This window comes from Pan paniscus, chromosome 1 (genome assembly GCF_029289425.2).
Source record: "Pan paniscus chromosome 1, NHGRI_mPanPan1-v2.0_pri, whole genome shotgun sequence".
NCBI classification, from domain to species: domain Eukaryota; kingdom Metazoa; phylum Chordata; class Mammalia; order Primates; family Hominidae; genus Pan; species Pan paniscus.
Window position 1 is genome coordinate 80,281,965 of NC_073249.2, and position 27,358 is coordinate 80,309,322.

General features: G+C 39.6%; 3 protein-coding genes across 8 annotated transcripts in view; all 3 read left to right on the top strand.

The window, feature by feature from the left end:
* Positions 1-1,162, top strand: part of F5 (coagulation factor V) — a 100,311-nt gene extending 99,149 nt beyond the window's left edge. Inside the window, exon 25 of the mRNA XM_003824624.6 lies at positions 1-1,162. This exon is cut by the window's left edge and continues 27,066 nt beyond it. The gene's annotated coding sequence lies outside the window, so the exon portion shown is untranslated.
* Positions 1,163-1,301: 139 nt separating this feature from the next.
* SLC19A2 (solute carrier family 19 member 2) lies at positions 1,302-23,338 on the top strand. 3 transcript variants are annotated; one of them, XM_003824623.5, is made up of 6 exons: positions 1,302-1,720; positions 9,510-10,112; positions 17,073-17,295; positions 18,431-18,623; positions 19,016-19,157; positions 21,292-23,338. In XM_003824623.5, exons 1-6 carry the CDS (start codon positions 1,517-1,519, stop codon positions 21,418-21,420), a joined length of 1,494 nt encoding a protein of 497 aa, XP_003824671.1. In that variant the 5' UTR covers positions 1,302-1,516; the 3' UTR covers positions 21,421-23,338. The 3 variants fall into 3 exon arrangements, with proteins under 3 accessions (XP_003824671.1, XP_063460139.1, XP_024781514.1); XM_063604069.1 differs by having other exon boundaries at positions 1,307-1,720; positions 18,431-18,546; XM_024925746.5 differs by lacking the exon at positions 9,510-10,112 and having other exon boundaries at positions 1,307-1,720.
* CCDC181 (coiled-coil domain containing 181) overlaps positions 19,176-27,358 on the top strand; it is a 73,581-nt gene continuing 65,398 nt past the window's right edge. For 2 of the 4 annotated variants that reach the window (XM_055111826.2, XM_034940113.3), the window contains exon 1: positions 19,176-27,026. The gene's annotated coding sequence lies outside the window, so the exon portion shown is untranslated. The remainder of the gene's footprint in view (positions 27,027-27,358) is intronic. The other 2 variants (XM_055111810.2, XM_055111800.2) reach the window with 1 other exon arrangement.

A 27,358-nucleotide genomic window follows, 5' to 3' on the forward strand; every position in this document is an offset into this window, starting at 1 on the left:
AAAGACTTAGCATGGTTATGAAAATAGATTTGAACTCGTGGAACCTCTGAAAGGGTCCCAAGGACCCCCAGGGCTTCCTCGACCACACTTTGAGACTCATTGAGATATGTAAATACTGCCAGTTGTATTTCTTCACAGATTAATCAACTCACAGATTTGGGTGCATTCATTTGTGCAGTCTTAGAAACAAATCTTTCCCTTTACCAGTATCTTATTCCATCTGGTAGACTCATTTCTGCTGCTGATGCTTGAAAAAAGTGTCATTTGCTACCACAGGAGGAAAACGGCGCTAGATGGATCATAACATACAGAAAAGCAAGATAGTTCCAAAATGTTTCCAAGAGCTTCTGGCAGGATCTGTCATTCTACAAACACTGCACAGGAAAAATTGCTTTAAATGCTGCATCTTTGCAGTAGAAAGATTAGGATTGAGCCAGGCTGTGAGTCAGGCAGAAAAAGGCACACAGAGGGGGATGAAAGAAAGCACTGGAGAGTCTTGTCATGCTTTGCCCTTGAAAACTATGCCAAGACCTCTTTTTTGTTTTTAAATGAAGAAATCCATCATGTTTCGTGATTGCTGTAATGACTCAGGATCTTCCACCTTCCTTTTAACTATAAACCGTCGCGTAGTTAGGTGTTTGTTTTCTTTGTATCATGCTTGCAAAAAGTGACGAAATAAAGTTAAAACCCTTTAATTGGGACTCCATTACGGTTCCGCTGTTCAGTGACCAGTTTGTTCATTATTCTCACAATATTATCTACTTTCTTCATTTCAGTCTGTCTCTTAGATCCTGGGCTTCTGATGTCTTTCCATGGCGGATGAATACAATTTAAAACACGAAAGCTGCTGGAGGAAAGGTTTAACATTCCCCCTCCCCAAGGTGAAATCTTTGCCTGGCCTCAGTCACTAAGTCTCTCAGGAGCGGAAACTGAATGGACATTCCAGAGACGGTGAATAAGAATGATAAACGGTGGTTGGGGAGAACAGCGCGTTTCTTCCAGCGGAGGACTAGGCCCACAGGACGCATTCCCAACAGATGAGCGGAGCCGACAGCAAGTGTGACACGAACGCTAGCTGGCCGCCTGACTAGAGAGAGCTCCGCCGCAAGCCGCCGCTTTTGGAGTGGAGTTCCACATGTCCTCCGCGCTTGAGCCCTGGGACGTCAGAGGCCTGGCGTGCTGCCACCGCCCCAGTTCACGTCGTGTGACCCACAACCAATGGAAGAGCAGCCAAGTATTCCCGGCGTCCGCTGTGATTGGTTCCCGGAGTGGAGGCGGTGGCAGAGGGTGGGCCTTAGGACGGGTCTCCCTTAAACTGGGCGATCAGGCGGCGACCCTAGAGGCGTCTGTAGGGTAAAGCTGGGGGTTCTGTAGCTGGAGGGGGCGGCGAGTCCAGAACGTCCTGGCCTTACAGGGAGAAGGCGTCACTCGCGGTTACAAGTGCCTGACCCTCACTCCAGTTGGCGGAGGAGGAGAAGGAAGGGGCCGGGCCGGGTCCCCTCCCCTCGCGCCCCGGATGGATGTGCCCGGCCCGGTGTCTCGGCGGGCGGCGGCGGCGGCGGCCACTGTGCTCCTGCGGACGGCTCGGGTCCGTCGCGAGTGCTGGTTCTTGCCCACCGCGCTGCTCTGCGCCTACGGCTTCTTCGCCAGCCTCAGGCCGTCCGAGCCCTTCCTGACCCCGTACCTGCTGGGGCCGGACAAGAACCTGACGGAGAGGGAGGTACGCGCGGCGGACGCGGGGCGCGGGAAGGGCGGGCGACCGGCCTGCGGGTGGGCAGCGGAGGAAGAGAGGACCGAGAAAAGCGCTCGAGCCATTCTCGGCAGAGATTTCTGATTTTTCCAGTTGGAGGTCGGCTTCGTGCTCTTCTTTGTGTTCATGATTTTCTGTTTTCTTCGGCTCTGTAGGGCGAGTCTCCTGCGAAGGGCTCAGAACACGCGTCCAGAGGCCCCGTGCCTTGTGCGTCAGGCAGTATGCTGATCGTGTTGTAATGTGGCTTAGCGTGACTGCCCAGACTGGTCCAGCAGTTCCTGCTGGGGGCGAGGGGGCAATATTTTGACAAAGAAGTGAAAACAGCAAAGTGTACTTTGGACATGGCTTAGTAAATATTCATTGACTGAAAGTAGGCAACCACTGCTTTTCTGAAAGGATCTTCCCTCTACCTCCTTCACCTGCTTCCTGTCCATACCTTACTTTGTTTGCATTTGGCAGAATGGATGGGCTTAATCAAGTAAGGACAGGACAGAAGTACAGAACATCTTAATTTGTCTTGATTTTTAATTGGGTGAGGTTGTGTCCAAGGATATCCTGCCCCTCTCTACCTTAAGACCAACCTCCAGGGATAAAGGCAGATGGTGAAACATAATTGACTTTTAATTATAGTGTTTCTTGTATTGCGAATTGTTGCTTCACAGATGTTAGTTTTGCTTCTCAGATACAAGGTGATGTCTTTGAAGGCCTTCTGTGATGTTCAGGGTAATTGAGAGCACGTAGTCCATCAAGAGTTTCTTGCTGATTGATTTTTCCCCAGATGAGGGCTTACAAATAAAGTACTTCAGAAGCGCATAGTGTACTTTAGAAATGTGCTGACCTATTTAAGTGCATGGTCAAAACCAGCACTTGATTTTTGCAGAAGAAAGACAATATATAAACTGAGAAAGAAATTAAACCCAAAGTACTTCCACAAAACCGAAATAAAGCCGATTCAACACCCTCTTCCTTGAATACAACAAAGGGTGAAAGCTGAGGTCTCAGGTTCTTTTTCCTACTATCAGTCAAGGGGCCACTTGAGACCTTTTTCTTTTTTCCTACACCTGTTCCTTCCACCCTGCCTCCTTGCCCCAGGTGCTGTAAAATACTCCTCCCATTTAAACCTTACTCTTCTCTATGTGGGTAGTAGTCAGTCACTTCTTTTGAGTAGCAACTCAGTAACCCTGCATAACAGGTCAGAACAAGAGATGGCACTACCGGAATCATTTGCACACTGGCGGGATATAGTTACTCACAGTTTGTTGTTTGCAGTTTGTTTGTTGCAGTGCTCCGTCATTTTCAAGGGCACTTGAGAGAGAATTAAGAATCAGTATTGACTTGCGTATTGAGGGTTTCACTTGAGAGTCTGACATTTGTTCACTTCTAGCAAGTATCACTGACTTTTTGCCTGGCCTTAAATTACCCTATTGACCTGCCAGTTGTGGGATGGAGTGGCTGGGCCGTTTCTCAGTCTTGTGGATCATTACATAAGCGACCGTAACAGTTATTCATAACCTATTTGAGTTTTAATACTGATTTAAAGCAATAATGTCAAAACAGCCAAATTTCATGACAGAATGATTTTACAAGAAAATTACTGCACTGATATGAGAAAGTATGATTCTGGAGACCCAAAACAACCACTGAATCTGAGGTGTAGCCACTGAGGCAGAATTGATACTGCTGTGAACAGCTGACCATTAAAGTTTCATGTGAACTGCCATGTGATCTGCACAGTTTGTGCGCCTTTCCTGATAGTGAAACACAGGGAGAGAAACATGTTCCCAGTGTTGATATTTGAAAGCTGATCTGTTTTGTCATGTGCTCTGGGTAGAAGGTTGCTGTGTGATGTGCTACCAAGATCATGTGCTCTGTCCTATCAGAAAGCTTTTCAAGGTGAGTGAAGTGTGTTCAGGGGGCACAGAAATAAAGCAGAGTTGCCAGGCATAGTAACTATTTGCTGATTGTGTAACAAAAAACATAAGTGTACTTCTCTTATTGCAAATTAGTTGAGGAAAAGGGTGGGATTTGAAGAGAAATCTAGTAGTCTGGGGAAGGGGTGTCTTCTCAGAGGACCACCAAATCATGGCTGATTCTCCTTTGCTTACCTTGTGGCAAACCCTACGTTTTTTGTATAACTAATAATTGAAATAAATAGAACAACTTATTCATTACTTACTGAATGCTTGTTTTTTGCCATGGACAGTTAAATAAAAAATATTACATGATTTTTAAGCAAAGCTAATGCTAAGTCATATTCAGCGACATTTGTATTAAAGTTTGTGTTTGCTCTTAGAAGACTGCAGAAGGGCCAAGTTGGTTTGAATAGAGATATTGTTAACTAAATCCTAAAACAAAAGGAGAGGAGAAAAAGATTTCTTCTGTCTACTCTCAAAAGTTTTTTTCTTAGATTTCAGGAAAAGCATTAATTTTAAAACAGATACCAGTGTGTAAGTTTTAAGCAGGCTAAAATTTGACTGTATGTTAATAGTTGAAGGCCAGACTTTCAGTAAAACAGATCTTTATCTCTAAAAACTTTTTTATTCTTTCATCATTGTAGCATGTTTTTTGACAGACATTTACTAACTTTCTTAGATTTTTTTAAACATTCCACCTATTTTGCCTAATATTCACAGCCTCACGAAGTTTGGTTTTTACCTCCTTTACAGCCTTATATCCTACTACAAACCTTCTTCCCCTTACCACTTCCACATAACCAAGCTCCATTCATATTAATCTAATAGTCTTAAGTCCAGCATATCCACAGTCTGTCGTCTGTTGACATGTACTCAAAGACTTATTCTCTTCTTGGAATAATCTTCCCATATATATCTGTTGATATCTTTGTTAGCCTTTAGGTTTCTCATCCTTCAAGGTCCATTTTGAAGAAACAACCCTGTATTTCCTATTTCCATTATAAATACTGCATATATTATATATTCCTCACTAGGTTCAATACTCCTGGAGAGCTGAGGATCTCAGTTTATTTATTTAGAGACAGTCTTGCTCTGTTGCCCAGGCTGGAGTGCAGTGGTGCGATCTTGGCTCACTGCAACGTCTACCTCCCAGATTTAAGTGATTCTCATGCCTCAGTTTCCTGAGTAGCCAGGATTATAGGCTTGTGCCACTACACTCAGCTAATTTTTTATATTTTTAGTAGAGTCGGGGTTTTGCCGTGTTGGCCAGGCTGGTTTTGAACCCCTGGCCTCAAGTGATCTGTCCAACTTGGCCTCCCAAAGTGCTAGGATTACAGGCATGAGCTACGGTGCCTAGCCTTATTTTTTTTTTTTTTATTTTTTTTTTATTTTTTGAGATGGAGTTTCGCTCTTGTTGCCCAGGCTGGAGTGCAATGGCGTGATCTCGGCTCACTGCAATCTCTGCCTCCCGGATTCAAGTGATTCTCCTGGCTCAGCCTCCCAAGTAGCTGGGACTACAGGCACGCGCCACCACGCCCGGCTAATTTTTTTGTATTTTTAGTAGAGATGGGGTTTTGCCATGTTGGTTAGGCTGGTCTCGAACGCCTGACCTCAGGTAATCTACCCACCTCGGCTTCCCAAAGTGCTGGGATTACAGGCATGAGCCACTGCGCCTGGCCATTTTATTCTTTTTGTCACCTCTGTGCTGGTTGAAAACAATGTTGTGCAAATAACTGCCTATTAGTTGTTTAATTGAAACTTGATTCTAATTTAAAGCCTAAATCTAAATTAGAACTTAAAAATGAACATCTGTCTTCCCTTGACTTTGTAGCTCAAGAAAACACAAGCGCTGATCCAAAGAGTTGTGAAAGGCACCTTGGTCATAATAAAATCAATTCCCGTTGCTCACATAGCAGATGTTACCTGAAGTGAGAAGTTGGAGTATGGACAATTAATAAGGGTCTGTAATTGGTACATTTTTGCCTGTAGGATGTTTCCCTTCAAGATTCAAAATATCAAGGAAGCATTTTTTGCTGTCATTGGAAACACTGAAAAAGAAAAGGATCTGCTTTGGAGACCCATTAGTTAAGTGCTGGAGACTGTAGTCTTTATCTCTTCATGAATGCCCTGTAAAAGCACCTCAGTGCAGATTGGAAAAGCTACTGCAAGCATTAGAATTAACCTTGGAAGATAGTAGATGATTAATAGCAGTTTTCTGATTGAAGAAACCAGGCATTTTAGTGTGGCGGATTCAGAATGTATGAATTCAGATCCTTCTTCTGCCAATCCTGTGATAACTTGGGACAATTCACTTAACCTTTCTTTAAGGCCAAGTTTCCTTGTTTGTAAAATAGAGATGATAGAAGCATTTACCTTAGGTTTGTGGTTTGGATTAAATAGAGAGAATTTAGAGAAAGTGCTTAGCTTGGTGTGTAACACAGCAGTAGAGGTTTGTTATTATGATGCTGATAATAGTGTGAGTGGGGCATTCCCCCTGGGTTGATGTCTTTTAAAGGAGAAAATGCAGGTTTCTTATTTAGAATAAGTTAAAGAGAACCTATCTGGTCTTCCCCCTCTCCCCTATTTGCCTTTCTTTTTGTTTTTAGTTGTTATTGCAAGGCTGGCAGTGTTACTCTCCTTCATCTTCATTATCTAAATTGTAGTTTTGTAATAGTAGAATTAGACTCATGAGTAAAGATACGTTAAATTGATCATTTAAAGGATGAAACTTAGACAATGAAAACTTAGCAGTTAATCATTTTGGGACAACTATGGTTAAAAGTTATGTAACATGTCTAAGCACAGACAATATTATTGGAGTGAAGAGGTCATCCAAAATCCCAAAACAAAGGAAGATGAACTATTGAAGGGAGCAGTAGAGGACATTTTTAAAGGAAAGGTTTAATGGCTAGTACTTCATGGTGCTATGTTGGGGAAATTGTGAAGGTGACACTTAGTCAAACAGAGGAGGCAGTTTCAAACTTTAGAAAATGGACAGGCTGGGCGCGGTGGTTCACAGCACTTTGGGAGGCTGAGGCGGGCGGATCATGAGGTCAGGAGTTCGAGACCAGCCTGGCCAACATATTGAAACCCTGTCTCTCCCCAAAATACAAAAAATTGGCCCGGCATGGTGACAGGCACCTGTAATTCCAGCTACTCGGGAGGCTGAGGCAGGAGAATCGCTTGAACTCGGGAGGCAGAGGTTGCAGTGAGCCGAGATCACGCCATTGCACTCCAGCCTGGGTGACAAGAGTGAAACTCCGTCTCAAAAAAAAAAGAAAGCTGACAGATAGTATCTGTAAAAGTATAGGCCACAAAGGAATGACAAGTTGTTAATTAGAACACAACTGGAAATCTCAAGATTACCCTTACCTGCTTTGGTTTTCTACTTAGAGTTATCTAATGCAGCTAAGGGCACTTTTTTCCTCATTTGCTAAAATTTCCACAGTTTTGAATAAGAATCATTTCTACATTTCTTGATTATTCGTTTAGGCACATAGTCAGGTGCAACAAAATTTCCTGATCAAGTGGAGCTTGCTAACTGATTTACCAACACAAATTAGACCAAAATTCATGAAGGTGAGGCCATTAAACAGATCACTTTTGTCTGGAATGTATTTCAGAAAACGGGGATTATGTTTTACTTTTAAGCTATGCTCTGCACTGGCAAGAGATTTTGCAACAATTTTTTATTGTTTGCCTAAAACCTTAGAACCTTAGCTCATATTAGACTTGAGTGAACTGAGATGTACAGGAAAGATAAAAAGAAAGTTACTATTGGTCTCAGAATGTAAAAGTCTGGGATTAGGTTGCTTCATCACAAAGTATTCAGCCTTTTACCAAAACTACCTTGCAAAAAGCACTTAAAAGTTGAGGCCACTGACAAAAGGAAGGAAAAATCTCCTACAGTGATTGTTGTTGGAAGAATGGGAATGATAGCTCAATTAATTTAGTTAATTCATACTGCCCCAGATGTCCTTGTCAGCTTGTCCTCTAGTCTTCAGACTTTGTGAATAAATCAGGTGGAGTAAGTAATTTGCATGTTGTGTCTTATTTACTTTTTGCAACAAACAACCGCCCTTTACTGATAATGGAGATTAAGGCTAAGGGGAACTAAAAGAATGTTGTCTACAATCACACAGCAAGTGATGGAACTGAAATTCCTGCTGGGGTCTTTCTGGTTTAAAGTTTATTTTAAAGATCATTTCTACTATATCCCAATTTTAAAATATGCATTAGAAAGAAAACAGCAAAAACTTCTATTTTTTTTCTATTTAAAAACAAGCAAAAAGAAGGACATAAAAGTTGCCTATATTCCTGCCATCTAGAGAGACTTAATTCCGTCAAGACTGTAGGACAGATTGACCATCTTTATTTGTTCCTCTGCCCCAAAAGAAACAAAACTTGAAGTCAGAGAAGCTTAATGAAACAGTAGGATAAAGGCTCCCTATCTTGTGTCTAGAAGTAAGAATTGACAGTGATTCAGTTTTCAAAGCATTTATTGAATAGTATCTTCCAAACAGTATGCTGGCTTTTAGACAGGTTATACAGGTGAATGTAGGGGTCTATCCTTAAAAAGCCTATAAGGCAGTTGTTCTCAACTCTGGCTCATTTAAAACTCTATTGGGAAGTTTTTAGAAAATATCTGTGGCTGGGCATTTTTTTTTTTTTAAAGAGACAGAGTCTTGCTCTGTCATACAGGCTGGAGTGTAGTGGTGTGATCATAAGTCACTGCAGCCCCAAACTCCTGGGCTCAAGCAATTCTCCCACCTCAGCCTCCTGAGTAGCAGCCATAGGCATGTGCCACATCGCTTGGCTAACAAATTTTTTTAAAGCTTCTTAGGAGATGCAGCCATGGTGAAGAGCCAGTATTATGAATTAATTGGGGAAACTGATGCATATAGATCAGTATTAGGAGAGTTTGAGGCTAGGCCAGATGGCTCACATGTCTGTAATCCCAGCAGTTTGGGAGGCTGAGGCTGGTGGATTGCTTTGAGCCCAGGAGTTTGAGACCAGCCTGGGTAACGTGGTGAAACCCTATCTCTACCAAAAAAAAAAAAAAAAAAAAAAAATTAGCTGGTTGTGGTAGTACAGGCCTGTAGTCCCAGCTACTGGGGAGGCTGAGGTGGAAGGATCACCTGAGCCTCACCTGAGGCAGAGGTTGCAGTGAACCATGATTCTGCCATTGCATTCCAGCCTAGGTGACAGAGGGAGACCCTGTCTCAAAAAAAACAAAAAACAAACCCCCCCCCAAAAAAAAAAGGGTTTGAATGTTGTAATACAAGTACTTTTGGCTTCCGCAAAGTCTTTCTGAATAAGGAAGTCTTTGAACTAGGCCTTGATTAATGGGAAGAATTTATTAGGAAAAAGATGATGGTATTGGGGATAGGAAAGGATATTTCAGGCTGGGCGAGGTGGCTCACCCTTGTAATCCTAGCGCTTTGGGAGGCTCCTCATTTGAGGTCAGGAGTTTGAGACCAGCCTGGCCAACATGGTGAAACCGCACCTCTACTAAAAATACAAAAATTAGCCAGGCGTGATGGTGGGTCCCTGTAATCTCAGCTATTCGGGAGGCTGAGGCAGGAGAATCACTTGAACCCGGGAGGCAGAGGTTGCAGTGAGCCAAGATTGTACCACTGCACTCCAGCCTGGGCTCAGAGCAAGACTCCATCTCAAACAAAAAAAAGAGAAAAGACATTTTCAAAGTTATCTGAACTGCTGTTGTCACGGTTGAGATCTTTGAGGTATTTGTAGGTTGTTTTTTATGAATAAATTCTTTATGAGTATTCCAGGTCCTTTCATCACTAATGTTTTTTTTTTTTTTTTTTTTTTTCTCTTTCTACCAGGTCTTCAATGAAATTTATCCAGTATGGACTTACTCTTACCTGGTGCTACTGTTTCCTGTGTTCCTTGCCACAGACTACCTCCGTTATAAACCTGTTGTTCTACTGCAGGGGCTCAGCCTTATTGTTACATGGTTTATGCTGCTCTATGCCCAGGGACTGCTGGCCATTCAATTTCTAGAATTTTTTTATGGCATCGCCACAGCCACTGAAATTGCCTATTACTCTTATATCTACAGTGTGGTGGACCTGGGCATGTACCAGAAAGTCACAAGTTACTGTCGAAGTGCCACTTTGGTGGGCTTTACAGTGGGCTCTGTCCTAGGGCAAATCCTTGTCTCAGTGGCAGGCTGGTCGCTGTTCAGCCTGAATGTCATCTCTCTTACCTGTGTTTCAGTGGCTTTTGCTGTGGCCTGGTTTTTACCTATGCCACAGAAGAGCCTCTTCTTTCACCACATTCCTTCTACCTGCCAGAGAGTGAATGGCATCAAGGTACAAAATGGTGGCATTGTTACTGACACCCCAGCTTCTAACCACCTTCCTGGCTGGGAGGACATTGAGTCAAAAATCCCTCTAAATATGGAGGAGCCTCCCGTGGAGGAACCGGTAAGCTCAGCCTTAAATATCTTGTAATTGCTACTATGGGGGCTGGACCAGTGGTGAAAAAAACAGCAAACTCCCTCTTGGTAGATCTTGTATTTATTTGGATTCATGTTTTATCCTGAGTTGGTTTATTGCTTGCTTCATTCATTCATTCATTCAAGCTATGGTTTATTTATATTAGGGATGACACATTTATTTTTTCCTGGAGTGCGTGACCTCCAAAGTCAGACTGATACAGCATTATATTGTTCATGTCAGAGATGCCTTGGATTGCAAGGGCTGTGTCTTCATCTTTTGAGTGTTTGGCATATAAATAAAGCACTCAGAAAATTGTTGCTAAATGAGTAGATGAAATGATTCTAATAAATGATTAAGTATCTACTTCTAGTTTCTGAATTGAAGCCCAAATTATTATTATTATTATTATTATTTTTGAGACAGAGTCTTGCTCTATTGCTGAGGCTGGAGAACAGTGGTGCGATCTCGATTCACTGCAACCTCCGCCTCCAGAGTTCAAGCAGTTCTCCTGCCCCAGCCTCTCCCTAGCAGCTGGGATTACGGGCGCTCGCCACCACGCCCAGCTAATTTTTGTATTTTAGTAGAGATGGGGTTTCATCATGTGGGCCAGGCTGGTCTCGAACTCCTGACCTCAAGCAGTCCACCAGCCTCAGCCTCCCAAAGTGCTGGGATTACAGGCGTGAGCCACCGCACCCAGTCATGAAGCCCACAGTATTTAAGGGTAAGAAGTTATTTTCCTCTTCTGTGCTAGAAGGGATATCTGTTATTTATTTTTCAAATGACAATTTGCTGAAGTGAAGTAGTAATGAATAATACAGACGAGATCACAAGAGGACAGTTTGAGGTGGTGATGGAATAAATAGTAAAAGTGTGTTATGAAGCTGTCTCTTGGAAGAGAGAGGTATGGCATTAAAATAATTTATCCATCTGTTCTGTCTAGCCAGGAAGATGAATTCCTTTCCCTAGACACCCACCCTTTTTTTTTTTTTTTTAATATTCAAGTGTTTTTTTTGTTTCTATTAGGTTATAAGCTGTGAGGAACAAAGTTAATTCCAGCCACACTGTAGTCTTAGTTTTCCTGGGACATGTTTGGAAATAAGCCTATTAACATTCCAGCTTTGTAGGTGGCCTCAGTCGGACTGAGCTCCATAAGCTTTGTAGGCTGGCTGATAATAAAGATCCATTATGAGTAAAGTCTTTCATTCTCTACTGAGAGTTAACTGAATTGTTTAAATGTGGCATCTAATGTCCTCATTGAAAATTACTCTTTTTTCTCTATCCCCGTTCTTCAGCTCTCAAATTACTACTTGAAATTTAGGTTATCATCCCAGAGAGCCTGGGTAGACTTGTAGAGCCTGGGCAACCCTCATCATGAAACTCACCTTGATTACCAGGGCACCTGTGAGCACTTTTTGTCAGAATGACCAAGGATTAAGTGGCAATGAAATGCTGATTTTTTTCATAGTTTGTTAGGTGATATTAGAGAGTCAACAGAGGGTTGATGGGGGAGGGAAGGAGGTGTGTAATCATTTCATAGATTTTATGAAGTGGAAAAAAAATAAAGACGCTTCTTTATCTGTTTTGAATGTGTTACAGTGGCTTTAGCTAAAATTAACGTATATACAGATAATATGTGTATAAATATATATTTTAGATATTAACGTATTGACCATAGTTCTAAAGATTTTTATAGACAGTTTCAAACTTTTTTGAATATAAGTAAGAAACATAGAAAACATTTTACATAGAAAACCTGTACATACATAGGTATGTATATATTTTATATATAACAGAAACAAGTTTTACAACAGTGTTTTATTCTGATACATTCTTTTATTTTTTTTAAATTCGGTTCACTGTCCTCTAAATCAATTTTATTGCCAACTTATGGGTGATGACCTATAGTTTTAAAAACTGTTCTAGATCAACTTGAAATACTTGTTTATAGATACACAGTGTGTCAGTATTTTATATACTGAAGAATTGTAGAATTTTAGAGTTAGAAATGACTCTAATCACAAGTCATAGAAAAAGCAGAGCATTTTAAAAAGAGATTAGATTTCATCAAGACTATCCTTTTAGAGATAAGGATTAGGATCAGAGATTAGCAACTTATGCAGAATTGTACAAGTATACTCTTGAACATAATTTAAAAGTGTGTATGAGATCCAGTTCTTTCTAAACCTTTCTCGGTGAAGTCTTTTAACTAGGGTAACAATGTCAGAACCATCATGTCAGTTACACTGTTTTCAGAATTAGGATTCAAGTCAGTTCCCTAATATCCTACGCTCTGCTACTGATACCATAGTAGATGGGCAGTGCTGCTTGGTATTGGCACTGACTGGCCCTAAAATGCTGCTGTTTTTCTTTGGCAAGCATGAAGAAAATTCAGAATATGGATATTAGGGATCACAGAGCTATTTTAAGTTGACAAGACCTATAATTAAACCATAAATTATAATTGTGGTAATTATTGAAGAGTAGGTAGGTAGGTGGTTTTATCTTGATTTTTATAGAAAGAAAAAATGAAGTAAGCGGAGTCTAAGTGATAGCTCATTCTACAAGTTACCTTAGAGTATTTGTGAGTTATTTTTAAAGAGAGTCTATTGCATTGGGGCAAAGGGTGCTGATCTTGCAGAAAGAAGAACCAAAGCTGGTGACTTTCTTTTACAAGCAGAGCTGGATTCATTATGTAGTTGGCTGATTGGTGAAACTGATTTATTTTGAGTTCTTCATCTATTAGAAATGACATAAATTAAACCACTTCTTTAGCACAGGTTCTGACATGTAATTAATACCTAGTAAATGATTCTCTTAATATAGCCATGCTTTTATTTGTAGTTTGATATCTTTTACTACTAGTAAGTGTTCTTTCTGTGTCTGCATGTCTAAGGTCTATAAACAATGACAACAGTGAAATTAATGCTTCCACTTTGGTATTAAATAATGTCATTTCTAGCAGCAGGGTGTAGTGAGTTACCACCTACCTCCCTCACCAAAACCCATAAAAATAAAAAACTACAATAAACCCTGAGAACCAAAATGAACGAAAATCTATTCGCTTCATTCATTGTGAGTTTTGAAGAAAGTGAAGTCCAAACCCTTGTTCTAATACTTGGGCGAGTTACTTAATTCTGTGAGATTTAGTTTCCTTATGTACATAGCTACCTTATATGGTTATTTTGAGTATTTAAAGCTTTCAAATGAGTTTACATAGTAGGTTTCCAATAAATGGTAATTGCTATTATTACTATTATCATTATCATTACACGTGAATAATCCGGAACAGCTCTGTACTTTTATGGTGGATAGTCATGTATTTGTGAGGTTGTAAATAGAGCAATCTTTCCTTTTCTCTTTGAATTAATCACCCCTAGTCATCTTCATCATCATCATCATTACCACACCTCTCGTTTGTTTTGACCTGGGTATCAGATACTGTGCTAAGAACTTTAGAGTCAGTATGTTATTTGATTCTTATTAAAACTCAATAATGTAGATATTTGCTCATTTTACAGAAGAGGAAACTAAATTTAGTTAACTGACTTGCGCAAAGGCACATAGGAAGTGGCACTTTAAAACTTTCCAACTCAGGCCGGGCATGGTGACTCACACCTGTAATCCCAGCACTTTGGGTGGGCAAGGCAGGCAGATCACTTGAGGTCAGGAGTTCGAGACGAGCCTTGCCAACATAGTGAAACACGATGTCTGCTAAAAAAAAAAATATATACAAAAACTAGCTGGGCATGGTGGTGCATGCCTGTAATCCCAGCTACTTGGGAGGCTGAGGCAGGAGAGTTGCTTTAACCCGGGAGGCAGAGGTTGCAGTGGGCTGAGATAGTGCCACTGTACTCTAGCCTGGGCAACAGAGACTCTGTCTCAAATAAATAAATAAATAAATAAAATTTCCACCCATATCTAGTTGACTCAAAAACCACCACTACAGTAGAAACTTCCATTCCCTGATAGAGGGAAGTAATTGTTAAAGATTTTTAAATTTATAAAACAGCGTCAAAATCTTATGTTCAAATGAAATCTGAAACTAGATGCCCGTTATGATAAGTAAATAAAAATTGAGCCTTTCTGATTGAAACAGGAATGCAGGTCTGATAATTTTACATACTTGAGCCTGTTATTCATCCCACATGAAACTCTTAAAGCTCCATGGAAGACAGTGAAGGCCACTTATTAAATTAGAGCATGCATGATTAACTATGAGCAGCTCAGAGTTTTGATGTAATAGAAATAAACCTTTGTTTGTAGATGTAATTTAACAAGAAACATAAAAGGTAATATGTCAAATGCTACTTTATGAAGTGTGATTCATATAAGCTTAACATTTGAAGCCTAGAAAACAGCATAGAAGGAAGCCTGCAGATTATAGCAAGAGGTGCTGATTTTATAAACAGGACCTGCCATCTTTTCTTTTTGGCATGGCCAGATAACAGATTGAGTAGTTATTAACCTCTGTGTGCGGAATTCATTATTATGTAATAGATCTAAAGTTCTCAAATGCATTATACTGGGCATTATTTTATGTATGCCATGACTTTTTAAGCTATGCAATAAAAATAACACTAATTGAGCCCCTCTATAATAAATATATACATTATCTAGTGTAACTCTGTATAATCTTTTGTGGATAGGTTTTATTGTTATTTTCATTTTCTAGATGAGAAAAGTAAGGCTTTCTTATCAGTTTATGGTAGGATTTCTAATAGAAACTTGTGAATCCTTTTAATAGTTCCATTCTTCCAGGAATATACTTTCTTTTCTTATAATCCTTCCAGCATCCTTGAAAGTTTTAGATATCACAGTTGTTTTCCAAGTTATATTGGTTAAGCAACTGAAGCTAAATAGTAAAATTCTGATGTAGTTCAATAAAACTGGTGGATCTTGAATAAAGACTTATGAAAATGTGCTTGGTACCATTCACTCACTCTTAGCAAATTCACATTATATATGATTAACAATTGTCTTGTGATTTGTTTAAATTCACAAAGTTTGCTCTCATATACAGTGCCAAGAAATCAATCTTGTAACAGCAGTATTTTGTACTTCTAGGTGGTTGTCATATGCAAATTCATCAAGTAGAATTTTCAAGTGTCAGTAATTCTTTGTCTGAGTTATTTTGGTTAACCTCAGTACTCCTCCCTGAATTTTGGAAAGGGGCTGTAGTAATGGTACTTGAAGGATATCCCCCTCTGGGCTAAACAGCACAAAGAAGGAAGCACCACACTGGGGTTGCTTTGGGATGGTATGAGAAGGTAAAACAACGATGAAACTCGGATTCTCAGTCCAGTGAGGTTTTCTAGCCTCTGAGGGAGAAAATGGCCTTTATTTAACTAATGTTGACGGTCACTGTTACTGTATATAAGAGGAAAAAATATCTATTAATTTTATAAAAATGATATATATGGTGTGTGTGTATATATATATATACACACACACACACACACGTTTGTTTTTTGAGACAGAGTCTGTCTCTGTCGCCCAGGCTGGAGTGCAGTGGCGTGATCACGGCTCACTGCAGCCTTGATCTTCTAGGTTCAAGTGATCCTTCCACCTCAGTCTCCTGAGTAGCAGGGACTACATGTGTACACCACCACACCCAGCTAATTAAATTGTGTGTGTGTGTGTGTGTGTGTGTGTGTGTGTGTGTGTGTGTGGAGACGGGATCTTACTATGTTGCCCAGCTTGATCTTGAACTTCTGGGTTCAAGCATTTCTCCTGCCACGGCCTCCTGAAGTGTGATGATTCCAGGTGTGAGCCACTGTGCCTGGCATCTACTTATTTTTTTAAATTAAATGTTACAGAAAGCTATATAAAAAATAAAAAATCACCTGAACTACTACCACCCAAAGATTAGTGAACTTCTTTTCAAACATCTCTTTTCCTATATACATATGTACGTATACATTTTATAGTAAATGAAATTGTGATCTACATGTAGTCTTATAACTTGCTGTTATTTTACTCAGTGGTATATCGTACTCATCTTTCCATGGCTCTCATTTTGCCTTTCCATGTTAGCCACAAAAGTAAAATTTTCTGTGGGTTTTTTTTTTTTGGTAGAGATAGGATCTCACTTTCTTGCCCAGGCTGGTCTTGAACTCCTGGGCTCAAGCAATCCTTCTGTCTTGGCCTCCCAAAGTGCTGAGATTATAGACATGAGTCACTACATCCGGCCTTCCCATGTTCTGAGCAAGGCCCAGGGATTACAGTAACCTTTGGTAGATTAGTCCTTTCATACAGTTGAAATCAGAGATATCTCACAGAGTGTCTGACATCTCATATTGACTTCTTGGGATAGTGCGTAGCTCAGTAATGTCTTGCTTCACTCAATTATAAGCCCAGTAGCTTTATTTATTACTTTATTATAATACTATTTCTCATTGTTTAAATATTAAGTAATATAAAAAGTTTAAGGAAGAAAATTTAAATCACTAAGAACCCACCACCTAGAGAGAACTGCTAATATTTTGGTCTACTTCTTTCCAATATTTCTATCTTAACTGTTGGATCAATCTGTCAATTATAACGATAGGAGGCCTTAACTGAATAGTGATTTATTAGGGTTGCTAGTCTGTTGCTTATTATTATTCTTGTTATGTTGTTTGCCAGTTTATGGGAGATGTAGATTACAGACTCCCATTGGCTGAAGCCTGCGGTCTCTTTTCATCATCTTCATTTTGTAAACAGTACATCTTTTGCTGGGTTGATTACATACAGCTGTGTTAATGCTATAGTGCATTTAAAGCAAAAATCCTATGAGAACATATTTTTCGCCAGAGGGGATAAATGTATTTGTTAATAAGTTCATGAAGTAAGCAGTTAGTTTTCACAAGGAAAAAAGTCTGTTAGGTAAGTAATTGGGCCTGTAAATTGCTTTACTATATAATTGCCTTCATCAGAGTTTGAGCATTGTTCCCTTTTGCTATGTAGGAACCCAAGCCAGACCGTCTCCTTGTATTGAAAGTACTATGGAATGATTTCCTGATGTGCTACTCCTCTCGCCCTCTTCTCTGCTGGTCTGTGTGGTGGGCCCTCTCTACCTGTGGCTATTTTCAAGTTGTGAACTACACACAGGGCCTGTGGGAGAAAGTGATGCCTTCTCGCTATGCTGCTATCTATAATGGTGGCGTGGAGGCCGTTTCAACCTTACTGGGTAAGCAATGCAGGATAATAGAGGGTCGTGGTGGGGAAGGGATTCCTCTGGTAGTTAAGCCAGCCATAATCAGATTTACTCACCCCTCCCAAATTTGAAATAGCCTCAAAAAATGATTTACTTATTTTGAGCTCGATTTTACAATTTAGGAGGACAACTTAGAAGTACTCAAGTGGAGCAGGACTATGACTAACAAACTGGAATTTTTTTATAAGCTTTGAGTAAACCTAATATAATAATTTTCAAGATTGTTTATCCAAGTTTCCATTATCTCTGTATTTACTGGGTAGTTTTGTCACTTGATGTGAAATTTTGAATAGCAATATATAATAGTTTATAACAATAGTATCTAATATTTGTTGAATGTTAATATGTGCTAGGTACTGTTCTATGGACATTATATACATTAACTCAATCCTCACAAAATTCCTGAGATAGGTAGAATTTATCCCCATTTTGCAATGGAAACTTGGGACTGGTAGGTTAATAACTTGCTCAAGGTCATATGGATGGTAAGTAGTAAAGTCAAGACTTGAACTCAGGCAGGATGGCTTCAGAGCCTGTGTATTTGACCATCTTACTCTATTGTTCATTTCTAATTTGTTGACCTACCTCCTGAGGTTGTTGGATGGTGTTATATGATTTCTGTAAACACTTATTATCTGTCTTGGCCCTCAGAAAACACTTCATAGATTTTAGCTATCCTTATCATCATCACTGTTTTACCAAAAGGCAGAGAAGCCCTTTTGCCATGTTCTAGACTGCTCCTTGGTTTGAAGGAGAGATGACTCATCCTGCCATGATGCCAAATTAGAAGCTATGGTTCTTTTTGACTCTTGCCTCTGCTTCAGCTGCAGCATTTTTTTTTTCCTTAGCAATGTCCCTGTGTCTTTGTCCTGCATTTTCATCTCATTGCCACCTCTCCTAATTCAGTCTGTCATCTCAGTGGCTCCATTTTATTGATTCCATCAAGTTCAGAAATTTCTGTGTGAGTTTCAAGGCCCTCCGTAATCTTGAGCTATCCTATTTATAAGTTTGCAGATTTTAAAATTTAATAATCTAAGCTGAGTTTTTAATTTATTGCAACAGCATTTGTGTAGCAAAATAACTGGATTTTTTTTTGTTTGTTCTGTAGGTGCTGTTGCTGTGTTTGCAGTTGGTTATATAAAAATATCCTGGTCAACTTGGGGGGAAATGACATTATCTCTCTTTTCTCTCCTGATTGCTGCTGCAGTGTATATCATGGACACTGTGGGTAACATTTGGGTGTGCTATGCATCCTATGTTGTCTTCAGAATCATCTACATGTTACTCATCACGATAGCAACGTATGTATTTTGGCTCATAGAAGCCTTAGGAAAAATTGTAACAGGATAAATTTTTTGGTTTCTTTACGAACCAAAATATTCAAGTTTCTAGTTAAATGAAGCAAATGGGAGGAAGCATTGTATTATATGTGCATTATCAGTTTTTCTCCTGAGGAAGCATTTAGGCGAGTTTTGTTTATTCCCATGTTTGTATGTTCCTACTGTTTTCAGATGTTTGCATGAGATTTATATCATTTAGTTGCAAAATGTTTTCATTTGGTTGGAAAGGCAATTGACAGTAGAAAGAAGGACTCTTCATGTTTAAAGATAAATGTTTACTTTTATTTAGAATAAATATTATAAGTACTCCAGAAGTAATTCTTATTTATTCACTCTTTTATTTTTTTTTTAAGTTTTCAAATTGCTGCAAACCTCAGCATGGAACGCTATGCCCTAGTATTTGGTGTAAATACCTTCATTGCCCTGGCACTGCAGACGCTGCTCACTCTAATTGTGGTAGATGCCAGTGGCCTTGGATTAGAAATTACCACTCAGGTAAGATCTCTCCTTTGGCATCGAAGGTAGTATGTGTGACTTGATCAGGGTGACAGAAGTATATGTATGCTTAATGAAAACAAATCCAAACAATAGGGAACAGATGTAAAGTAAAAGCATACCCTCCTTCCTTCATTCAACATCTTCTCCCCTATCCTTAGTTCTTTTCTCCTGGGAGGGTGTTGGGATTGTCAGGTCTTAGAACATTCCCGAGTGTAACTCATCAGCCCAATGGGGCTGTTTCAGCTGAGAGGTAATATTGATTCCTTACAGGCCAAGACCTTCTGCTTCCTCATCCATTATTTCCCTCTATACTTAAATCTATGCTTGGAATACTGTATCCCATGTTTGAGATTCCCTGCTTCATCTCACAACTCTTTAAGTCTCCTCCCTTCTTTATTTAAAACACCCCTCACCCAAATACCACGGTAATGCCTTGCTGCTGATGAACAACATTATGATTTGTAACATATGACTATTGAGAAACTTGCACCAACACCCAACAACAATGTGAATACTTTTTACGTTCAGGAATTGTATAGTTGTATATGCCTTCATGCATTGTGAGTTTTAAGTACATCTTGTTTTGTACTTTGGTAAAATGGGCAACTGAATGAATCAAGAAATATTTACTCCCACCGCCATCCCAACCCAAATGATTTCTTCCCAACATATTAGCCGTAATTAACTTTGTTTTTACTGAAGCGATCTAAGAGAGAAATAGTAATAATAGACAATGTGCATTGAGTGCCTCTACATGTCAAGTGCTTTATATAGGATTTGTAGGGTTGCTGTATTAGACGTGAAGAAGATGAGTCTGAGAGATGTTAAGTGACTTGTCCATACCATCACTAGTAGTGTTCCAGAGCTTAGAGTTAAACCAACATCTAACCCCAAAACTTATTTCAGGATGGAAAGTAGGAGAGAAACTTAAGTGCTTGCCATCCTCCCTGTATAAGGGAGAGTTCCTAGGACTATTACAGTTGAGGGAAACATGGCTGTCATTGGAAGTGGAAATTTGTCAGCAGATTCTTATAGAAATGGTGGATTTAAACACGTGGAATAATAGGATTTTATGGGTGGTGCTGAAACCCTAACTGCCATGATTGATTAATGGCTTCCTGCAGAAGTGTAGCCAACATTGAAAGAAACTGGCTCAGTGATTTAAGGCCATACTCTCATTATACTTTTGAACCAGTTTGTAAGTATTTAGTATGTTATTTTAAGAAGATGATGATGATGATGATGTTAATAAACCATATAGTCACATTAAAATTTGGCTTAGGGCATCATCCGCCGCAAACTAACACAGGAACAGAAAACCAAACACTGCATGTTCTCACTCATAAGTCGGTGTTGGACAATGAGAACACATGGACACAGGGAGGGGAACAACACACATTGGGGCCTGTTGGGGGGTGGGAGGCAAGGGAAGGGAGAGCATTAGGACAAATACCTAATGTATGCAGGGCTTAAAACCTAGATGATGGGTTGATAGGTGCAGCAAACCACCATGGCACACGTATACCTATATAACAAATCTGCACATTCTGCACATGTACCCCAGAACTTAAAAAAAAAAAAATTGTCTTAGGGAAGAATTCTTACATTAAGTAATCCTGTAATGGAATATAGTTGACCTGCTGCTGCCCTCTTCTGGGGAAAAATAGAGAAGTTCTTGATCTTCAGAATTTGGCCTATTTGTACCCACCTATCAGCTTGAAGGCAGAGACCAGGACTGAATTATAACAATAACAGCAACAACAATAAAAGTAATACTAACAGCATTAGCATTGTGCTAATAAGCATTTATGATCTCACTGATGGGTACCAACATCGCTGTAAAGTGAGAACTATTATGAATTCCATTTTGTAAGTGAAGAAGGGCTCAGAGATGAAGTATCTCAATCAAGTTCACGCATCTTGTAAGGGATGAAGTCAGGATTCACACTCAGGCAGTCAGGCTTTATTTAGTACCACCGTGCTGTGATGCTGCTTTGTGTCTTCAGGGTCTGGCACATGGTGTAAGTATGCAATATTTTTTGAGGCTTTATGGACAAATTCTGAATATACTTTATTATAGAGTAATCCTCTTGTCATTGATAATTCAATAAACTGCTTTTCCCCCTTCTAGTTTTTGATCTATGCCAGTTATTTTGCACTCATCGCTGTGGTTTTCCTGGCCAGTGGTGCAGTCAGTGTTATGAAGAAATGTAGAAAGCTGGAAGATCCACAATCAAGTTCTCAAGTAACCACTTCATAATATACTGCTGAAGGGCTTCTTCTTATAGCAAGAACTCTGCACAGCAACTGCCTGGATGTATTTGATTTTTTAAAGTGTAGACATATATTTATGAATGTGCATTTCTTGACTTCACAGCAGCCACTTGACTAATACCTTGTGTTCCGGGAATAACATGATACTATTCAGAGGAGCCAGAAGTAAAGTTTATTTCATGGATTATTTATGAGAGCTAATTTAAGGATGACTTTTTTTCTGATTCAAAAGTGAACTTGATTTTAAAAACCAGTCAAGAGCAATCAAAGCAGCACATGGTGTTGTATACTTCATTAGCAAGTGAGTTTGGTGTTTTATAGGTCGCATATGTCTGTATCTACTTAGCCAGATGCTTGGCCTGGTGGGACCAGGGCTTCACAGAGGCCACAAAATGTTGCAAGTCATGATGGATGGAAATATGTTCTAACAGCATCTGCCTCTATTCAATTTAATTCTTATTTCTGTGTTACTCATGTACATTGGTCTTTCTACATAGTTATTCTATCACTGGCAATATTTGTTCTGGTTTAGTGTTCTGTATTTTAAGGTGTACGTATCATTTCTAATTTTAAGTTATTTTAAAAAAATTCATCGTATGAATGTTCTTGGTTCCCATTGTGATGATTATGTATTTCTGTAAAATTTGTTTAGAAGTACGTTTTTGCATTATTCATATGCTTCCCAGAGAAGCTCATTTAGTTAGAAAATAAGGCAAGTTTTGAAGCCTGCTAAATGAAGACACTTAAGAAAGCTTAAGGTACGCTTGCTTGTCTTTAAATCTTCAATATGAAGGACTATTAATTCCAAGATTAAAAGTTCATATATAGGCTAAAGATGTAACTAGGCCATTTGTATTTGTATTCCCTTTTATTTCCAAAATAAAATGAAAAATCTTTTTTTAATAATTTCATCCCTATTTATAGTTTTTATATTAATTTGTTTTTCTTATCCAAGTAAAGATGTCAATAGGAATTGCATTAGTCCAAGGCCTTTTTCATAAACTGAGCCTCTTTTCAATTATTTCAATGAGACAGGAACTAGGATAGATGTGATTCCTGCATTTTTTTACCTTAAATCTGCCTTTGTTTCTAAAGGTAGATCATCTTGAATATTTGCTTAAAATTGCTAGTGATTTCATTACCAAGTTACTTGAAAAAATGTTCTATATGCATTTAATTCTGAAATCAGTCTACCAAGGGGCTGCTAGTATATGTCAGACATGAAAACTATTTTAAAGCTGACTTTGTTGCCTTATCTTGAAAAGAATCTAGATAGGTGCTTTTAACTGGGGTATTAACTTTTTTAGAATGACACAGCTGAACAGTGTTAATAATAGTGTGTCAAGATTGCAAAGTCGACATACTCATTTGGTTTAAGCAGGAATCCTAGAAGCAAATGGATGGGGATAAGAATAGGTCATTTTCTATTCACCATCCTTTACTATTAAGGGAAAGGAGAAGAACACTAGCTAAGGAAGGGAAAGGGAAGTGATATCATAAAAGTAGCAACCTTCATTTTACATTCTGTCTGTTTTTCTTTTTTTGCTTTGTTTTGTTTGTGCTAATTTGGGAATTGTGTACTCCGAAACAAGTAGAAAAGTGCTGTTTGAGGGATTTTATTAAATCTTTTTTTAATGGAATGTGGTACAAATTGTTCATGTTACCAAAGCAATATTTCCCTGGAATTTAATTCAAAGTTTGTGGCATACAACCTGAGCCTTTTCTTATATAAGACAAGAATATGTTCACATCTTGGTATGTGGCCATATTTATAGAATGCTGAACTCAATGTGCAAGTTGTACTGTATGCAGTTTTGCAAATAAGTGAAAATAATTTGTTGTACTTTTTATTCAATTCTGTATAGATTATAAAATTATTTTTATTAAATAAATATTTTACAGTATATTTTCTCTTTTTAATCAAAATTGTTTTAAATTTATCTTCTATTTCAGTAGGAGCTTTAGATTATATCTTTAAATATTTTAATAATTTATCCTAGGACAAATTTCATATTAAGTCTTCCCCTGGTCTAACTTGCCTAGTTAACCTTTTGTTATCTTTTTAATTATTCCATTGCTTTGTGATTTTTACCTTTGACTCTTCCCCCTTATTTCAGATGTTTTCCCTCCTTTTTTTGGCACCCCGTTGCACTGTTTTTTGTTTTTTGTTTTTTTTTTTTTTTGGTTTTCATGTTGGCACTGCTCTTATCTCTTTTTAAAGCATTCTTCCTTAAAAAAAAAAAAAAGACACTCTCTTTGATGTTAACTGAATTTTTACAATAAAGGAAATTAAAGCAAGAGCAGAAAATACCAGCTTGTTCTGAAACTTCATAGCCTCTTTGTCCCACCTCAAATTATTCTGATACCCAGGGAGGAATCTTCTTGCCATGAGTTGAGAATCATTTGTCCATTACATCCCAGAAACCTAATCAGTATTTTCTTACAGTATCCAAATGAGTACCATTTTTTAATATACCATTTCAAAATCTACTTAAGGCATTGATTTCGCTGCTTATCACCAAAGTCCTGGAAATTTTTCATGCAAAAATAAATTTTTTTTTTTTGAGACAGAGTCTTGCACTGTTGCCCAGGCTGCAGTGCAGTGGCAATCTCGGCTCACTGCAAACTCTGCCTCCTGGGTTCACGCCATTCTCCTGCCTCAGCTTCCCGAGTAGCTGGGACTACAGGCACCTGCCACCACGCCCGGCTAATGTTTTGTACTTTTAGTAGAGATGGGGTTTCACGGTGTTAGCCAGGATGGTCTCGATCTCCTGACCTCGTGATCCGCCCGCCTCGGCCTCCCAAAGTGCTGGGATTACAGGCATGAGCCACTGCGCCCGGCCAAAAATTTTTTTAAATATAGTTTTATAGCCCTATAGTTTCATTGCCTGTGTCTTATTACCTTTCAGATTGGAAGCCTTCAGACCAGGGACCATGTCTTATTTTTGTTTTTTGTTGCAAAACAGATTCTGGTGTCATGTGAACATTTAATTATATAAATGGTATGTGATGGACTCAGCCACCTGCCAATACAATAGTTAAATGCTCATCTTTTAAAATTTTTATTTTAAAGAGTCAGTGTTCCTAGGCTGGAGTAAAGTGGCACAACCACAGCTCACTGCAGCCTTGAACTCCTCGGCTCAAGCAGTCTTCCTGCCTCAGCCTCCTAAGTACCTGGAAATCACAGGCGGGTACCAACACACCCAGTGAATTGTTATTTTGTAGAGATGGGGTCTCACTATGTTGTCCAGGCTGGTCTTGAATTCCTGACCTCAAGCGATCCTCCTACCTTTGCCTCCCAAATTATTGGGATTACAGGCATGAGCCACCTTGCCCAGCCTTATTCTTACTGTATTTTTAAATGCAGCCTACAAAATTGGAGTTGTCATTTTTAAAAAGCACATCAGACTGCAGTGGCTCACGGAATCTCAGCACTTTGGGAGGCCAAGGCAGGTGGGTCACCTGAGGGCGGGAGATCGAGATCAGCCTGGCCAACATGGCGAAACCCCGTCTCTAGAAAAAATACAAAAATTAGCCCAGCTATTTGGGAGGCTGAATCGCTTGAACCTGGGAGGCGGAGGTTGCAGTGTGCTGATATCATACCACTGCACTCCTGCGTGGGATAGAGAGACTGTCTCAGAAAAAAAAAAGCACATCAGTGTAAAATATTAAGATTAAAATGCCTGTTGATCTCTAGTCCACTGGATGCCTTATTCAAGGTACTGTTGTGCTTAAAGGATAGAAATGGTATGATATCTATTTGTTTTACCTATTATGTCATATTCCCCATAATTAATACCTTATATTTAACATACTTTAGGAAGGGCATTTATTAACATCATCTCCTTTGATTCTTGAAAAGGACCTTGTAGGAATACTAGTTCCTCTACTTTTTTCAGTAAGTAATACTACAGAAGGGGGTTCAAAATGTTAGGTTTGCCACTCAAAGCTGTGATACGTTAGCAGAGTCACTCTATTGAGCCTCAGTTTTCTCATCTGTAAATGGTATGATACCTCACAGAATTGTGAAGAAATGAGCAAACATAAGTGAAAGCACCTGTCACATTGCAAGTACTGAGCAGGGATTTAAGAAACGAGTTTCCTTCCCCTTGCTCTCCATTTACAACTAATTTGTAGCTACCAATTTCAACACTGCACTCTCAAACTTTGAATGTTTCAATCAAAATGAAAATGATCAGAAGCTTTCTAAATCCTCCCCTTATTTTTAGTTCATATTTTGGAAAGCACCTGTGAGGATACAGAGATGAAAAAGTCGTGGTTCTTTCCCTCAAGGACCCTAAGATGTATAATTGGAAAAGATAAGTAGAAAGGATAACAGAGGTACACAACTGCAATACAAGATAGGTATCATAACAAAAGGCTTCGGTCTGGAAGAGAGAATGAGGACACTGGGAAAATCAGGAGTGGCTTCCTGAAGATGGCATTTAAGTTGACCATGCAGGATGGGTAGGATTTTAACAGAAATGTGGAAAGGGGAACTGTGTAGTGGAGAAAGGGCCACAAGTGAAGATATGAATGCCAGGAAGTGCAGGAGATGGGTACAGTCAACAAGGAATATGTGTAGAAGAGTAGGATGAGATAGAGTTGGGAAGACAGCGTGAGTCATTTTGTAATGATTATTAATTGGAGATGGGGATGGGGAGTAATGACTAAGCTTATTTTTAAGAAATTTAATCTGGCAAAGATGGATATGATGAATTGTATGGGAAGATACTACCTAAAATTGCTAGCTGGATTGCCATTGCAATTGGCTGGGTGTAGTAGGTAAGGAAGCCCTTTTATGACTTAAGGCAGTGGAAATAACGAAAACAGGACTGATCTGAGGTTGCTAAATTAACATTCTACAATGTGTGTTTACGTTTCAAAAAGTAGCTTAGAAAGTTTAAATAACCTGCCAAGATTACACATCTATGAAGCGGATAAACCAGGATTCTGATTCCCACCCTACCCGGCAAATTAATGGTCACTTTGGCCCCAGTTCCACTGTCAAGTTTGTAAGATATTAACCGCAGTGGGGAAGGGTTGGGGGAGTAGGCCTTGCTCAGAAAGCAGAGCTCAGAAAACAATGCCAGGCAGGGCAAGAGCAGCCGTCAGATGGGTGTGCTGAGTATGTCCCACGATGGGTGGGTAAGTGGCAAAGGAGTGAGGTGTCTTGGGGTCCAATTTGTGCGCGTGGAGTGAGACAGAAAACCTGGAGCCCGATCTCCCGGCCAGCGACTCCCTCCTTCTGGGTGTGCGGCTGAAGACTGGAAGCAGGTTGCCTTGCCTGCTGCAAGCCCGCCGTACCTACCCCTTCTCCGCGCGCTCCCCTCCCTGTGCCTGCGCATTACCGGCTAGCCGACGGCGGGCGCTGCAGCCCCTACGTGATTCTGCGGCTCACTCCCCTCGGATGGTGTTTCCACCCGAGTTTTTCCCGGGAAGAGGCTCTCAAGACTAGCCAGTGCAGGAAGAGGAGTCGAACTCTGGATAGCCTGTTTATAGAGCCCTAACTGTGCCGATGTTGACCGTTTTCTGAAACTCCTCCTCCAAAACCCACGCCAAACCACAAGATGAAGGAAATTCACACATCAGGTATTGGGAAGGGCGTTGGCTGCTGTCTGTGACGTTTTAAACGTCTTCAGTAAACGGTACTGACCGCTACAAATCACCCACTGAAATAGTTTATTATCGAATTGTCTTCCTTTAAAATAAGTAAATAAAAGGGGGTAACATCCCTTTCCAAAGGAAAATCTTACCCCCTAGAAAAGTCTTTCAGAGGAATCACAGGCCCAAGTGCTGTCCCAAATGCTGAAATGTTAACAAAAACTATTTAATATTTAAATATTTAAAACCTCTAAGTTTGCTCATCTGTTTGATATAGTTCTATCTGCTCCTGCCTCCCCTCCGCCTCTTCCTTTTTTTTT